We start from the raw sequence: 17,298 nt of genomic DNA, 5'->3' as shown, positions 1-17,298 counted from the left end.
TTTCTGACTTTTCATCATTTTGTTATCGGGTGCTGGGTGTGGATAGAAAGTTGCGTTATGTTCAATGGCCAAGCACGGAGAACGACAAAGGCGTGACTGCGCATGCGCTGAGCGGAGTCGCTGCTGTTGATACAGAGAACTGCTGCTGCTGATGTGGGTGAAATAACGGCGTTAGTAGTCCATTAGCATTGGATTGGAAATGGCAAGCTAATACCAGTTATTTTCTCAGTTTACACCTCAGCGTCGTGTTTTATTTAAAGCTTTCTAAAACCGTGTTATACGTCTTTGGTTTGTCTCTACTGGAAGAAGTAACTGCTAAGTTTGTGTTAGGCTAGAAAAGGGCTCGCTAACACTGGTTAGCAGCTGAGGTCGGCGTCATTAAAGCTCAGCTGTCGACTCTTCCCGCAGAAGAAGCCAGTTTCCGGAATTGAAAGAAAGATGCAGTGATTACATACGTGGCTTTCCCTCGTTTGAATGCAATAGCTTGGCTCGGTAACTTTTTATACTCCCGAAAGGCTCGAGATTGGATTCGAGACGATGAGCTAAGTTGATGCCTGGATTCAAATCGGCGCACATCAAACAACTGCAGAGGAGGTAAGCAAAGCGGCAGCACGGAGTCATGAGCGCCGATCAGCGGCTGTAATTTTCCGCTTTTATTGTGTCTTTCCTAACACTCATAACGGAATGGCTCAAATACCTTGTCATAAATCAGCATTTGTGTGCTAACTGTTATCCCGCCTGAATTTTTCACCTGTCTGATATTGCATGTATAGCACGGCTGTGTGCACTAATACGAAGGGTTGAAAGCTGGGAAGCTTGACTTCTCGTCCTTTGTGTATTTTCTTTAATCTGCTCTTAACACTATAAAAATGAGTTGTAACCACTGCTGAATCCTGTTGTGTTCACTTCATCTGGCTGAACACAGCCTCGGTGCCCTGGTGTGTTACAGTATGTTTCAGACAGCTTTCCTGGCCTGAAGTCTTAATTCTTGTCACAAAGACTGCCAATTCGATTGATGTCGAAGTACAATGCATGTTTTGAAATCTTTCCCCGGGTGCAGTCAGCAGGACTGATGATCTGTCTTGTCTGTGGCCCACTGGGAACCAGCGAGGTGTAAGTGCAAGGTGCTGATCATCTCCATTGCGTATGCACAGCAGTGAGCACAGACTTTAATACGGATAATATGCAGATCATTTGTATGTTTATTTTAACATGGCATGTTTTAACTGATTTACATACTATAAATAAAGTCATTTTCTAACTGTTTACTTACCAGAACATGGCAAAACCAAACATAACATTATCATTTTGGACATAGAAATTCAGCTGTTAAATCAACGTGATCCTGATCACACTGAAACCTCTTTAATTACTCAAATAATAATATTTACTAGTACAACTAAAATCAATAATAATGCTAATAACAATATTCTACTTGTGTCTTTGTGGTGGTATTAAAAACAAGCAAAGCATTTAGACTGAATTGTCTGTAGGGTTCTAAATTTATTTCTGGGTTTGTTTGTTTTTTGTTTGTTTGTTTTCAACGAAAACATATTCTGGAGTGTGTGTGTGTGTGTGTGTGTGTGTGTGTGTGTGTGTGAGAGAGAGAGAGAGAGAGAGAGAGAGAGAGAGAGAGAGAGAGAAAGCGACACACTGGCTCATTCCCAGTTGCTGCATTGCCACAAGCTGATTTAGGCTTTGGCAAAGTGGCATGAGTCATCCATGACAACACTGTGCAATCACCCTATATTTAGCTGGTGTTTCAGGAGGCTTTGAAAGTCATTGTGAAATTAGTTTTCACTGCAAACTATTAGATTATTGCCTTCCTGAAAATCTGTGCCAAGACATTGACGTAGGTGGAGAGATGACGGTTGCAGGGAGATGTAATTTGATGATTGGGGGCGGGGGAGTGTAGCAGAGCATCTGTCTCGATGTGTGTGTGATGTTGTGAGTGCCGGTTTGGCCGGTCGCCTGTCTAGTTTTCACTTGTCCTCATCAGTCCTGTGTAATTATGAGATGAATGCCACTTCTGCAGCTCATAATTATGTCATTATGAGCTGCAGAAGTGGTGTACTCAGGCAGCTGTGTGGAGTTTGTGTGCTCCCCCTGTGCCTAAATTGGTTATAGGTGTGAATGAGAGCATGGATGTGTCTGGCCATGTGATGGGCCTGTTCAGGATGCACAGCCTGGATACCCTCCAGCCCCCAAGATTCTGAGGCTGTTCCATTAGCTTTGTGGAATAGAAACTTCAGAACACCTTTATCCATTTTCCTAATGTACATTTGCGTGCAGTTGTTTCCTTTAATTTCTACTGCTTTCAGCTTTCACCAACCACATGCAGCCACAGGCATGATCGTGTTAGTTCTGCGTTTTTTGACTAATTTGTGCAAAGGTGTTTCACTACTCTCATGAGATATGTTTGTGCATAGTGCTATTTCTAGCTGCACTCCACTTCATTCTGCCCAGAGCAGAGCACTGGGAACAAGAAGAGGAGAAACTGGGTCACCAGATCTTACGGATCTGTCACTGTGTGATTTAGGGATTTTTCAGCCCTCTGCTCCATGTCTTGATGTGTGTGTTTTTTGCCCGTTTTCACCAGTGCCTCCTCACCCGCCTACCTTGTGCTTCCTCTTTTCACTTCTTCCATTTGATCTGGCTTCATACGTCTGCCAGCCGTGCAGTGTCATTTGCACTTTTTTGTGCACTGTCCTACTTTGCTCTGCTCTTTATCTTTTGCTGTTTTCTCGTTCCAGCTTCGGCAGATATTGGCATGAGATTTAGGTCGTTGGCCGCACGAGCCCACTGAGATGCATTTACACATCAAGAGTGTTTTATTCAGGCTTTACAAACTGGAACATGTTCTGTTGATCGATGCATGCTATTAAAAATGTCGAGGGTAAATTAAGTGTGATACAAGAAGCATATTTGTTGATGGAGTGTCCTTTCTTCATTCAGATGAGTCAGCTTTGGTGGCGAGTCAAGCGGCTGTCAGAGAGGTTGGAGAATGACTCTCCTAGCGGCCTCACCCTGGGGTCCCCAGCCACTACAGCCCCACAAGGATCCAACACATCATGGGTGCCTAAAACCCCAGTGGTAACACCAGATGAGCCAATTTTCCTCATGACCTCCACTGCCCAAACTATATCAGGGTTTTTTGTTTGGACAGCTCTTCTGATCACATGCCACCAGGTAAGCAGAGTGGTTAAATGGTCAGCGGGTTTAAATGAAATGTTCCACTAACAGCTACCTGTGAGAGGGTAAACTGTGATCTAAGAGGTTAAATAATAATAGTTACAGGGTTTTGAGAGTTCTTTCTACAGTCCAAGGGTATTTGGGAACCTGTTGACTATGTGGTGGTTTCACTAAAGGAATAACCAGGTTATGCTTTTTATTTGGTCAAAATATGTCACTAGGCAAAACTCAAATGCACTCTTTGCTAACATGTTGTTAATGGTTTCATTCAATGTGGTTACATCTGTTTTCCCGTCTTTGCCCATAGCACTTACCCGAAACATTGATCTCAATGTCAGTGTTTTGGGTAAGTGACTCAAAACCCAAATTTGAATCATGATCATGATTGTTTGATTTTATTTAGACTTAATTAAAGGTTGGTTGACTCTTTATGTGGATGTTCACACACCAAGCACATGTAGTGTTATGTGCTTCATATGAGGAAATATTCTTCTTCCAAATATTATGGGATTTTCTGTCTGCAAATTTGTTTTGTTTTTGATGTGAAGGTGATAAATAACATCCCATTCCCATGAATTGGCTACACTGTGTTCGTGAAGAAGTTAAATAAGTACTTATTCTCATCTACAATCTGCTTTCTAAAGGCTCCTACACATGGTGAGATTTCAGCAACATTACAGGTTCATTGCAAGCCAAATTGTGCCACGTGGATCTAATTTGTTGTTGTTTGGAAAACAAGTTTGATGCATCTAGGCTGTATACTGACAATTCCTGCTGAAATGTGGACTGACACAGACAGCTAAACCTACTCTGCTGTTTGTTACCATGCCCAGTTGTGTTAGCTGCAGGAGACATCATATGAAAAAAGCTCCCATTGCCACAGCTCAGAAATATTTACTTCTTTATGGCTTTAATTCCACTGACTTGCGGGGAGCAGGGAGACAGTCATCCTAAATTGCTGACATTGAGTTTTGTCCTAGTCTAGTGTCTTTAGTCACCGAGCCACATTTAAATCTTTAAAGCAGCCTTTAGGAGCCAGGTTTAAGATGGCTGCAAGCATTAAACATTAGAAACAAGTAAAACGAATACATGTCTTTGTGTTTTATTTGGGGCTGGCAGTAGTACGATTACATAAGTGCAGTGAAAAAGAGATGGGCAAAACAACATGCTATAAATTTTCCTTGCAGGCTGTAAAAACTTGGAATATTCTAGTTTGTGGCAACCTTGAGCGCGAACACACGAGAGTGCCAAGTTTGATTGACTGAATTTAATCCGGCCCTCTTAAATTTATCCAGCTTGGGACAATTTACGATGGCTGTATGGCAAGACCTCAGCAGTACTAAAAGCCTGTGGAGTGCTGTGTGCGAGCCCTGCAGAGAACTGCAATTCATGGAATAAGAGCAGTTTACCTTGTCAGGTTTCTTTGTTTGTCAGCCCTCATGTTACACTGAAGCATTCAGGTAACATCCCTTTTATGTAAGGGGGATCTATTGTACCTCGAGGCATAGTTGAATGATTTCTCTTCCATTGTTTGCCGATGCTCTTCACACACTCGGTTAAAGAATAGCCTTGTGTCGCTCTGGCAACAGGTGCTCCTGGCTTGAGTATAACACCGTACAGGAGCAGGAGATGTGTGTGCTGAAAGTAGGGTCACCTAGCAATGATTGCCTGTGAGTGCACTGTCTGGCCTGGTGTGTTGTCCCCCCCTCCCCTTTCAATGTTTGTTATTTTACCAGAGGTGTGTCTGTTTACAGGCCAGGAAAGGTGATAGGTGTGGACATTGTGTAAGTGGAAAAGAGCCACAGGGCGCAGACAGAGGTGCTGGTGACAGCAGCCCACCCTGTCCTTCCTGCCATCTGCTTCTCTGAAAAGGAGTGATAAAAGCTCAGTATCAGTTACCCCCATCAAGCACACACTCACAACACACACCCTGCAAACTCACTCTATTCCAGTATCAGACTCTGGCAAGTGTATACTGACTGCACACATGCAGGTTTCATGAGGTAGCCATTACTTTGGGCCACCCTGATTACCTAGCACATTTTGAACTGTGGTTTTGCAGTGAGAAAACTGATCCATGTTGATCTCATGTTGTGCTTTTAGTTGTTTTTTGTTTCTTTGTTGTTGTTTTTTTAATGTGACAACTACTAACCCATTTTTTTTCAGTTACAATTTTTGGCTTCAATTATTATAAAAACAAGAAAATCAAGATAAAACAATTATTGGGTCACATTTCATTTTTGCATTGACGCTTTTATTTGGTCAGTACCAGCACGCCCTTTTCCATGACACTGATAGCTTTTGTCTCACTCTATGTGCAGGCCCCAAACACGCTCCCTGCCAGACTTTACCATGTTTTAGTTTAGGTCCTATTTTTTTTTAAACTAAACTTTAAATAAAGTTTAGGAAATTTAATCATTATATAGGCAAGTTTAAATACAGTATGTTTGCATTTTAAAAATTAGAAATATTACGTGGTACATTAGGTTGTTGGTGGAAACCTGATACCATTTTCCTTCTTTGTTTATGCAGCCCATACATAGCATGTCAACAGGGTTTTTCATTATCTCTGTTTTTATAGGTGTAGATGCTCTCATGAGCAGGTTTAAATTTACTGACCATTTTGTTCGGTACACGTTGCTAATACCTGGTTGGACCTGCTTTTGCCGTCAGAATTGCCTGAATTCTTCATGGCATTGATTTTTAGCAGAGATTTTGGTCAACATTGACATGACATCACACAATTGGTGCAGATTTGTCAGCTCCACATCCATGATGTGAATTTTACATTTCACCACATCCCAAAGGAGCTCTATTTGATTGAAATCTGGTGACTGTGGAGACCATTTCAGTACGGTGATCTTATCATGTTCACGAAACCATTTTGAGATGATTTGAGCTTTGCAACGTGGTGCGTTATCCTGCTGGAAGCAGTCATTAAAAGATCGATATACTGTAGGCTTTCACCTTTAAATGATGCGCAGTTGGTGGTCCAAAGTATGTCAAGAAAATAACCCTGAATACCTTTACACCACCACCACCAGCCTTAAACTTTGATACAAGGCAGGATCGGTCCATCCATGTTGTGTGGACCTACTATCTGAATGTTGCATCAGATCAAGCATTGTTTTTCCAATTTGCTCTAGCTCATCAAGGTCGACCGTATTGTGCCTTGGCTGTAACAAGTAGTTATTTGAGTTACTGTTGTGTTCCAATCAGCTGAAAGTAACCTGATCATTCTTCTCGGTCTTCTCTGACATTAACAGGGCATTTTCACAGGATGTTTTCTCTTTTTCAGACCATTCTCTGTAAACCCTACAGATGGTTGTGTGGGAAAATCCCAATAGATCAGCACTTTGTGAAATACTCAGCCCATCTGGCCTTAACAACCATGCTAAGTTTAAAGTCACATAATTTACATTTCTTCTTCGTTCTCATGCTCAATTCGAACTTCAGCAACTACCTAACTTCAGTAACTAATCAAATGGGTGGTGAGTGTAGATACACCTTTGCCAGTGCTGCACAATATTTACTTGCTCGTTTAATTTTGTCTTTAAGTTATGGAGGCTTTTTCCAGCATATGGAGCTCCTTGTTAGATGATGGTGTCTTTTATAGGAGCAGTTTAATCTTAGATTTCTAAATAAATGACTTTATATGTTTAGATGAACTTATGTTTCTCTAACCTCTTTTTCAGATCTACATGCACCTACGTTACTACAGCTCTCCAAACGAGCAGCGGCACATAGTTAGGATCCTCTTCATAGTTCCCATCTATGCCTTTGACTCCTGGCTCAGCCTGCTTTTCTTCACCAACGAGGAGTATTACGTGTACTTCGACACAGTCCGAGACTGCTATGAAGGTGAGTGGACAAAGTAACAGAGTCAAATTAAATACACTAGCCTATTATGTTGCACGCAGGAATATACGCTGCCACATGTGCCATCACAGTATGGTCAGCATTTAACACAACAATGAGAGTAAGTGTGAGGGTGTAAGAATTTATGTGCTGTGCCCACTAACAGAGGGCCTTTACAGTGTGTTCATTTACAAAGGTTGCCATCTTTGTTCTCATGTCTCCATGGCCTGTTGGGATTGCAGGGAGGGGGGACAGGTATCCTAGCAACTGAGTGGAAAAAGAGCAAATGCTTGAGAAGGCATCTCACTTCTAAGCAGATAAATCATGATGTATCCCACCATTATTCAAAGTGCTTTTTGGTATTTTCTGTCATTTATAGTATATTGTTGGTAACTAGTAGTGGATGCTTATAATAAACATAAACCGAGTTTTAGGTTAGGATGTCGGTGTACGTACACGTAACCCCAGTGAGACAGAAGCTCAGATTTCAAACTGCTCTAAGGACTCCATGTCAGTTTTTTTGTACCCTTTATGATGATGACATTGTGATCTAGGCACAAAAGCCCAACCCACCCACTGTTCAAACCTTAGGTTTACGTGGAGAAGCCATTCAAAAGAATATTAGCTTCTTCGTATGTTCTTGTTTCAGAGTTAAAACATACTGTATCTGTAATTATGCAGTACTGAAAAACCCAGGACCCAATTGTCGTCCATGTGCTGCAATCACAGGCTTACTTTTAAGCTCAGCAGCTTTCAACTGTAAAGAAAGCTGAGGCAGCAGGGAGCCTGAGTCTGTGGATTACCCTTAGATTAGCCGACAAACACCTGGGCCAGCAGGAAAACTGCGATCACTGTGCAGCCCAGTTAGTTTTTTTAAATTGCGTGTTACTCCTCAGCAAAATAGAAAGTAAACCACTGACCACCGCACAGAATACAGTGGGGCAAAAAAGTATTTAGTCAGCCACCGATTGTGCAAGTTCCCCCACTTAAAATGATGACAGAGGTCAGTAATTTGCACCAGAGGTACACTTCAACTGTGAGAGACAGAATGTGAAAAAAAAAAATCCATGAATCCACATGGTAGGATTTGTAAAGAATTTATTCGTAAATCAGGGTGGAAAATAAGTATTTGGTCACCTCAAACAAGGAAAATCTCTGGCTCTCACAGACCTGTAACGTCTTCTGTAAGAAGCTTTTCTGTCCCCCACTCGTTACCTGTATGAATGGCACCTGTTTGAACTCATCATCTGTATAAAAGACACCTGTCCACAGCCTCAAACAGTCAGACTCCAAACGCCGCCATGGCCAAGACCAAAGAGCTTTCGAAGGACACCAGGAAAAGTATTGTAGACCTGCACCAGACTGGGAAGAGTGAATCTACAATAGGCAAGCAGCTTGGTGTGAAAAAATCAACTGTGGGAGCAATCATCAGAAAATGGAAGACATACAAGACCACTGATAATCTCCCTCGATCTGGGGCTCCACGCAAGATCTTATCCCGTGGGGTCAAAATGATCATGAGAACGGTGAGCAAAGATCCCAGAACCACACGGGGGGACCTGGTGAATGACCTGCAGAGAGCTGGGACCAAAGTAACAAAGGTCACCATCAGTAACACACTACAACGGCAGGGAATCAAATCCCGCAGTGCCAGACGTGTTCCGCTGCTGAAGCCAGTGCATGTCCAGGCCCGTCTGAAGTTTGCCAGAGAGCACATGGATGATACAGCAGAGGATTGGGAGAATGTCATGTGGTCAGATGAAACCAAAGTAGAACTTTTTGGTATAAACTCAACTCGTCGTGTTTGGAGGAAGACAAATACTGAGTTGCATCCCAAGAACACCATACCTACTGTGAAGCATGGGGGTGGAAACATCATGCTATGGGGCTGTTTTTCTGCCAAGGGGACAGGACGACTGATCCGTGTTAAGGACAGAATGAATGGGGCCATGTATCGTGAGATTTTGAGCCAAAACCTCCTTCCATCAGTGAGAACTTTGAAGATGAAACGAGGCTGGGTCTTCCAACATGACAATGATTCAAAACACACCGCCCGGGCAACAAAGGAGTGGCTCCGTAAGAAGCATTTGAAAGTCCTGGAGTGGCCTAGCCAGTCTCCAGACCTCAACCCCATAGAAAATCTGTGGCGGGAGTTGAAAGTCCGTGTTGCTCGGCGACAGCCCCAAAACATCACTGCTCTCGAGAAGATCTGCATGGAGGAATGGGCCAAAATACCAGCTACTGTGTGTGCAAACCTGGTAAAGGCCTATAGTAAACGTTTGACCTCTGTTATTGCCAACAAAGGTTATGTTACAAAGTATTGAGTTGTATTTTTGTTATTGACCAAATACTTATTTTCCACCCTGATTTACGAATAAATTCTTTACAAATCCTACCATGTGGATTCATGGATTTTTTTTTCACATTCTGTCTCTCACAGTTGAAGTGTACCTCTGGTGCAAATTACTGACCTCTGTCATCATTTTAGGTGGGGGAACTTGCACAATCGGTGGCTGACTAAATACTTTTTTGCCCCACTGTATGATGCAACTGCCCTATATGCTTTGTTGAGATTTTTCTAAAAATATTTAGATTTTTAAAGAATAATGGATATTAAATCCAGGAGAATGTTTTTACATTTTTGATATCAGATAATGATGAATTACACAATGGTCTACATATATAACTGTAAATTGTTTTTTTTTTTTTTTTTAATTTCTGGCAAAAAAATGTTCTCTCTCAGTCAGATGGGCAGTAACGCGTTACTGTAACCCAATTACTTTTTTCAAGTAACGAATAAAGTAAGGGATTACTATTGCAAAAACGGTAATTAGATTACCGTTACTTTCACGTAGGAACACTGCGTTACTAAAACCGTGATTTTTTTTTTTTTTTTTTTTTTTTTTTTTTTTTTTTTGCGAGAATGTCTCATGACAGTGACGTAAGCAAGTGCGACGTTTGTGACAACAGTTGCGTGCAGATCAACAATGGATCATATATCGAGTGCAGGAGAGAGTATGAGCGTGCAGAGTTTAAAGCGTGGAAGTACTGACCTTTGAGTTTGATTCCATAAAAAGTGACAAAAACATTAGCGTCCGTTGTGCGTGGGAAGAAAACTTCTTTTTACAGCGAAAAAAACCCTTAAACTTCCGAGCAAGCATTGAGTGCGCAACGACGTAATGGGAAACTCACAGAGAAACTCGCGGATTCTTCAACTGACCGCGGCTCACCTGCACCAGGGTAAACCTCTGCCTACCCCACTCCTGCTTTACAGGTGAAAATAGAGCAACAGGACTGCTAGTCTTTGACTCTATTTATTGTCTGTTGTGTTTTACTTGCATCTATTTGAAAGAGTGAGTGTAAACACAAATATATATTTATTTATTTTATGTGCTGGAATGTGCAGAAAATAGGTTTAAATATTAAACAAATTTCTTCCAGTCAGAGAATGTTGCATATAATTAAATTTTTGCTTGATGCATAAAGTTAAAAGATTAAAACTAATAAAACAAGTTTTAAAAAGAGACTTTTCCATTTGATTACATTCTGTATGATGGATTATGTAGAAAAAGTAGAATTGGGCTGAAAGATCTATCACTTTATCACCTATTCAGGTTGTAAATCGTGTTTTTAAAAAGTAACTAAGTAATTAATTACTTTTGGAAATAAGTAATCAGTAAAGTAACGGGATTACTTTTTTGGGGAAGTAATCAGTAATTAGGTATTACTTGACCAACACTGCTCTCAGTAAGCGTTTACTGTCACAAGCTTTTACTGTTGCAGGGTGTTTTTTGCTGCATAGAAGAATTACTGTGCCTGGATGCACAGTCAAAGGCTCGTTCTGTGTTTGCTAGTCATTCATAAGACTACTGATAAGTTTCACTTCCTGTCTAGAAATGGCAGTCTCAGCAGTTCTGAAATAGAGTCAGCAAAATCTAACTGTTACTATTAGAGTTACACAGAGTTATTAAAGCATAGTAATTCCTTTACTAGTGTGATAGATGGACTGATTCTTATATCTCACTAAATGAGCACTCAGAGTGCTTTACAACTTGCCTCGTTCACCCATTCACACAAGTACTTTTTTCTATGTCTTTCCTGTGTAAGTGTTTTCTACCTAACATTCACACACAATCATACTCTGCTGGATAACAAATTGGGGTTAGTAGTATGTTGCCCGTGCAGACTGGAGCAGCAACCACCAACCTTCTGATTAGTAGGTGAGCTACTCTACTGCCTGAGCTCTACCACTGTGTGTTGATCACATTGTATATCTGTCATTTCAGTGTATTTTTTTAGCTTGTTTGCTTAGTTTTTGGAGTTCTAAATCCTGCAAGATTATGAAGGTTGCGGTTTCTCTTCCTGTCATATCACTGATATGCAGTTCCTTAGTTTGATGACGCAGTTTCTCATTTGTGCTTTCTGATGCAGCTTAACTCCAGTTAAAAAAAAAATAAAAAAAATTTAAATCTGGCAATTGTTTTCCAGATGCAGAGAGCCACTTTGGAAAACTGTAACCTTTTCTCTGTGTCATCCTCTCCAGCTTTTGTCATCTACAACTTCCTGAGTTTGTGTTACGAGTATCTGGGAGGAGAGAGCGCCATAATGGCTGAAATCAGAGGGAAACCCATCGAGTAAGTCTGATTCCTTTTCATAGTATAACTGCCCATATAATTGGTTACTTCAGTTGTTTCATGTTAAGTGTGTGTGTGTGTGTGTGTGTGTGTGTGTGTGTGTGTGTGTGTGTGTGTGTGTGTGTGTGTGTGTGTGTGTGTGTGTGTGTGTGTGTGTGTGTGTGTGTGTGTGTGTATTTTTTAACCTGTATGTCACTTTAGGTCAAGCTGTATGTATGGGACATGCTGTCTGTGGGGCAGGACCTACTCCATTGGCTTCCTCAGGTTTTGCAAACAGGTATGAGTGTTTTAGTTTGGGTGGAGGTTTAGGTTGTACTGACTCTGTTTGAGTGTTGTGGTGTCCACTGTGACAGACAAGTATTAATACATGTTTTCTCCATTTACTAAAAGTGTAACGTGTTCGTAAGCATACCCAAAATATCTACTTGCAAATATTTTAAGCTTGAATGACTGTAGGTATCACACATCATCAACTGTTATGTCTTTCACTTCTGTGCAGGCAACTCTCCAGTTCTGCGTGGTAAAACCACTGATGGCAGTGATCACTGTCATCCTTCAGGCCTTTGGGAAATACAGAGATGGAGACTTCAAGTATGTTTCCACAGCACTGTCAACCAGAGCATCAGCATCTTAGTGTTTAGCTTTAGTTGAAATGACTGTTTGATTTTGCATTTATATAATCTTTTTTTTTTCTGTCTCCTCCAGTGTGGCTAGTGGCTACTTGTATATCACAATTATCTACAACATCTCTGTGAGTCTGTCCCTCTACGCTCTCTTCCTCTTCTACTTTGCCACACGTGAGCTGCTCGTCCCGTATAACCCAGTGCTCAAGTTCTTCATGGTCAAGTCAGTCATCTTTCTCTCCTTCTGGCAGGGTAAGTGTGTGTGTATTAACTTTATACATCCTCTCTTAATTCACCTTGGAAGTAGCTTGTTATACACAACTGGAAACCTAGCAAAGGTGACCAATGTAAACTCAGACTTGAAGAGTTGCGAGTTGGAACAAGGAAGACTGCTCATTCTAGTCACTATACTGTAGATACTGTAGAAACAGTCCCAGTGAGAGGTGATCTCTTCAGTCCCCGGCTCCCTAGCCTAGGCTGTATATAACAGATGGATATAGCCACTGGTTCTCTTACATTTTGAAGCCTTGATTCTTGCATCATTTCTGTTGCCGCTGTGCTTTTGCCAGAATGGACAATTTTGGATGATGTGGTGGAGTGCAAATTTTTCATCTAACCCTACCAAGCTTGGTTAGACTCCATGAAGGGTTCATACCAACACAGATACCTGCTATTTTGTGCTAAAAACAACCCACCAAAACTGGAGCACAGAATTCTTTGATGGGTTGTTTGAAGAATTAATCACAGAGGAAACTACAATATATGTCATATAAGGAACTGCAACCTCAAACATAGTGACTTTAATTAATGGAAAAGAACCCCAGTAGACAGCTGCTCATTTTGTCTCTCAGTATTCACTAATCGGTGTGGCTCTGGCGCTAACATTGAAAGAGTTTTTACTGTTTAAAGCAACCTGTCTGTTAGCTTTACAGACCAAAAAGGTTTTTTGTGCCAGGTCCAAATATGTTTATTTTAGTGCCAGTTTTGGGCATTTCCATGCACAGATTCAAATGTTGCTGAACTCTCATGGAGTAATACATCAGTGTTTTGATTTATGTTTTCATATCTTATCTTTGTATATTTCAGGGATGTTGCTGGCCATCCTGGAGAAGTGTGGCGCTATCCCCCAGATCAACTCTGCTGATTTCTCTGTGGGGGAAGGAACAGTTGCTGCTGGCTACCAAAACTTCATCATCTGCATTGAGATGTTCTTTGCTGCTATTGCTTTGCGCCATGCTTTTACTTACAAGGTCTACATGGACAAAAGGCTGGATTCATATGGTAAGCGGCATGTTTATGTGTGTGCGTTGATGTCTGGTTGTGGTAGAGAGTGAAATGTTCAAAGAGCAACTAACAGTATTATAGTATTGTTATTATGTGATTAACAGAGGGTTCTTGATGAAGTCTTTCAAAGCTAATCTGACCTCACTCTTTGTGTCCCTTCCTCTTTACTTTGATTCCTATCTTCAACAATCTGTTTATTTTTGAGTTGTTCTCTTTTCATCTGCCCTCTTTTCTATTCTTTTATTTTCATCTTGACCTTCTTGTGTTTCTTATCTCTTTCTCTCCTTTTCCTCCTCCTTCACTCTGCGGCACTCAAGGCTCATTTCCTATCTATGGACAGTACGGTACGTCTGATGTTAGCTATGTTTTGTCTGTATGTGACTCAGTTGTTTATGTTAAAATGGAATTTGATGTCTTTTTTTTCTCCTTGATTGTGGTTTAAAAAAATATTGCATTTCCATCGCTTGTGTTATGTGTTTCAGTTCAGTGTTTCATTTTCAGCATTGTATAGAAAATACAGATATTTATGTTTCCATTAGATTTTGAAATGATGGATATTTCGCTGTGTTGTTTTGTGTTCTCTCATTTATTTTGCAGTCAGCTAATTCCACCTTCCCACTTTGTTCAGTCTGTGGTCCTACCCTTGTCGTAAACCCTTGCCTTGATAATAAATATGCCAGATGGAGGGATAATATTTATCTTAATATATTTTATATTCTTTGCAACAATGCTTAGGTTTATTTGGACAATCCAGCTGGCAGTTGGGATGGAAACTTAGTTTCTTTCCTTTTTCGCTCATGTATTGCTTCCATTCAGTGTCTCTTTTTAATATTTACCACCTTCCCATCACACCTCCAGGTCGCTGTGCCCCAATGAAGAGCATTTCCAGCAGCCTGAAGGAGACGATGAATCCAGGAGACATGGTCCAGGACGCCATCCACAACTTCTCCCCAGCTTATCAGCAGTACACCCAGCAGTCTACGTTAGAGCGAAGTGGAGGGCCACCGCTCTCCCGCAGCCACAGTAACATCAGCACCCGCGGGGACAATGAAAAGACCCTTCTACTCAGCTCTGATGATGAGTTCTGAGACTCAAACACACACTCAGAGGCTAACCCTTACTCCTGTAGCCCTTCTCAAGTTTTTAGCAGCCACGGAAGAATCGGATCTTTTTTCCCCGACCTCAACATGGAAGTTCAGGCTGTGGTTCTGGTTATTTCACATTTAGATAACAGTGAAAGATCAGATTTATGTCACATGGTTGCCAGATTGCTGAAACCGAGGCAGGGCAGAGTTCTTTCTAAGGAAAAAGGAAATGTTTGCTACAGCACGGAAATGAGGAGCGTGAAAAGAATGTAGATGTTACAAATAAAGTGAGGGAGGAGTGAGGTTGATTCTTTAACTGTCCAAGCTATTATTTGTGTTGTTTTAGTTGTGATTTTAGGCCATCGCTGAAAGAAATGCATTTTTTGTATTCACCCGTGGAAAATGGATTCGTACAGATAACCGTGCCTGCATTATACCATCTTAATCCTGCACTAATGACACTATGGCATTAAAAAAGTTAGATATGAGCTGGAGAAAATAAGTGCCATTTTCTTCTGAGACACGTGGCCTCTTTATTCTTTACTCTTTACACTGATTCATAATCAATATCAATATTCCTCCTCACCTCTCTGCTAGCGCTCTCGCTCTTTGTAATTATATATTGCCAAATAGCACCCTTTGCTCCAAATACCAAGACACTGTCTTAAAGTTTAGGTTTGTTGTTTTTTTCAAGTGACCTTTGAATTGCAGGGGTTATTTTTAATATATGACTTCAATGACAAATAAATATTTTATCTAAATGTTGTTTGAGCTCGAAGGTGTATGTTATTGTTATCCTAGAAATTTTATGAGTTTACTGTGGATGTCATCATTATGTAATGTAATGGCATTCCAGCTGTTGGCCAGACTCTATATTGTTTGCGGAGAAGCACGGTAACAGCTGTAGGAGAGATTTTTAGCGTAGGCAGGAGGACTGACGGAAGGACAACGCCCACACAGATTACAGATTACTGATGGAGCAGCACTTTCCTGCATAGTCGGCCCAGCTGTGATGCGCCCTGGATTGTGATCTCATAATTAATGGCATTACGTGCTGCACAGATCGGCCCTGCCTCTGCTGGTGTCATTTGTAATGGCATCACTACGACAGCAGCGGCAAATAAGTCACGTTGTTAGCCGCTACAGATAGAGAATGCGAAGATATGCTGGTGAAAACAAGGCTTTAAATCAGATTGAAATCACATTTGTACTTGAATATATTGAGCATTTTAAAATTGGTTGTCAGTACATTTACAGGGACACGAAAAGTGACTAAACTCCTTCGGGCTGGCCAGAAATCCTCTGGTTGGCATTATGTTTTCTTTTTCCAAAAGATGGCTGGAACTGTTTAAGTTATGCATTCATATTTTATCCAATTATGTTTAATATGCGTTTACACAGTGGCTGGTATGAAACTTGCATGTGGTTTGTGGCTCTAAATGTTTGAATGGCAGAGCACAGCTGTATAAAAGCTGAGATTCTGTTTACGTTGAGTGTATATTGATTTAACAGACTGGAGTTAGTGACTGCGGGTCGACACATAGTACATCACAGCCCAACCTTTTGTGAGAAAAGGAGTCAAACCAGCCAAAGTGATGTGTGCGTTTTCAGTTTGTCCTAATGAGAAAATCATATTCAGCCAATAGAAGGTGGGTGAAAGTGTTTGGATTCCATCTGTGACCCACATCCCATCCAGCCGCCTCCTGCCCCAGTGACCGCATTACTTGTGTATCTTTCTACTAAACCTGCATTGCTTCAGTTAAAATCAAGGTCGAGTGTGTTTGTTCTGAGCGTTTCATACTTGAGCATTTTCTTCAAAACACTGTCAGATCATAGTTTTGCAAAGCTTATTGTATTTTAATCCAGAAAATACTATATCCAAATGGAAGGAACGCTGTAAATAAAGTCAAACTTAGTGCTGCAAAACCTTTATGACGACGACTGGGACGCCATTGCTTGGTATAGTGCTCTGTTTGAATATATTTGTGTTTTAATGGTTTCATTTCATATATACTCCTGTTTTATTTTTAATTTTGTGTTGTATGATATTTTTTTGTTTGTATATTGGTAATATGACATGTTTTGATGCTATATCGATTTGTGTTGATGTTTCAAAAATAAATAAAAGATGAATAGTAAAATAAAAAGACATTTCTGGCAGTTTTTGCAGGCTTGTAGACTCCATCATTGTCATTAGCAGAATATTAGAACCCCTGCAAACACCATTGACAGAAAGACGATTGTTCAAGTAATGTTTTGGACAGTTTTTGTTTTTTACTCAACTTTTGGTATTTAGTAGTTATGCCCCCCTCCCTCTCTTTCTCAGACCATTCTCTGTAAACCCTAGAGACGGTGATGTGGGAAAAACGTAATATTTCACTATTTTCTGATATACTCAGATTAGCCCGACTGGAAGCAACAACCATGTCATCTTCCAAGTCACTTAAATTGCCTTCAATTCTAAAGCTCGGTTTGTAGTTCAGCGGCTCATCTTGATGGCCTGTTTGTTTTAAGGAGCAGCTGACCACGTGAACTGGCCAGTGAGTGTATTGCATTAAGTTTCCAAAGCTGTTTAATAAATGGCCAAGTAAGTAAACAGACGTACGCGTGCCATGAATATGT

General features: G+C 40.8%; 1 protein-coding gene across 1 annotated transcript; it reads left to right on the top strand.

The window, feature by feature from the left end:
• Positions 1 to 109: 109 nt before the first annotated feature.
• LOC146671120 (transmembrane protein 184B-like) lies at positions 110 to 15,441 on the top strand. The gene is made up of 9 exons (XM_085403306.1): positions 110 to 594; positions 2,956 to 3,189; positions 6,888 to 7,053; positions 11,594 to 11,684; positions 11,886 to 11,961; positions 12,184 to 12,275; positions 12,390 to 12,559; positions 13,394 to 13,588; positions 14,450 to 15,441. The coding sequence occupies exons 2-9, from the start codon at positions 2,956 to 2,958 to the stop codon at positions 14,677 to 14,679; spliced, it is 1,254 nt and encodes a 417-aa protein (XP_085259432.1). The 5' UTR covers positions 110 to 594; the 3' UTR covers positions 14,680 to 15,441.
• Positions 15,442 to 17,298: the final 1,857 nt, after the last annotated feature.

The sequence above is a fragment of the Rhamphochromis longiceps genome, linkage group LG4 (assembly GCF_057381845.1).
Source record: "Rhamphochromis longiceps isolate RC_006_pf linkage group LG4, R_longiceps_female_GT1.1, whole genome shotgun sequence".
In the NCBI taxonomy this organism is placed as follows: domain Eukaryota; kingdom Metazoa; phylum Chordata; class Actinopteri; order Cichliformes; family Cichlidae; genus Rhamphochromis; species Rhamphochromis longiceps.
This window is presented reverse-complemented; position numbering and strand designations above follow the sequence as displayed.

What these genes read in the sequence shown, in the direction of transcription:
- LOC146671120 (XM_085403306.1), top strand. Translation starts at nt 2,956, where the DNA reads ATGAGTCAGCTTTGGTGGCGAGTCAAGCGGCTGTCAGAGAGGTTGGAG. An exon ending in TACAGAGATGGAGACTTCAA is followed by an intron (nt 12,276 to 12,389) that starts GTATGTTTCCAC and finishes TGTCTCCTCCAG; the next exon opens with TGTGGCTAGTGGCTACTTGT. An exon ending in CTTTCTCTCCTTCTGGCAGG is followed by an intron (nt 12,560 to 13,393) that starts GTAAGTGTGTGT and finishes TGTATATTTCAG; the next exon opens with GGATGTTGCTGGCCATCCTG.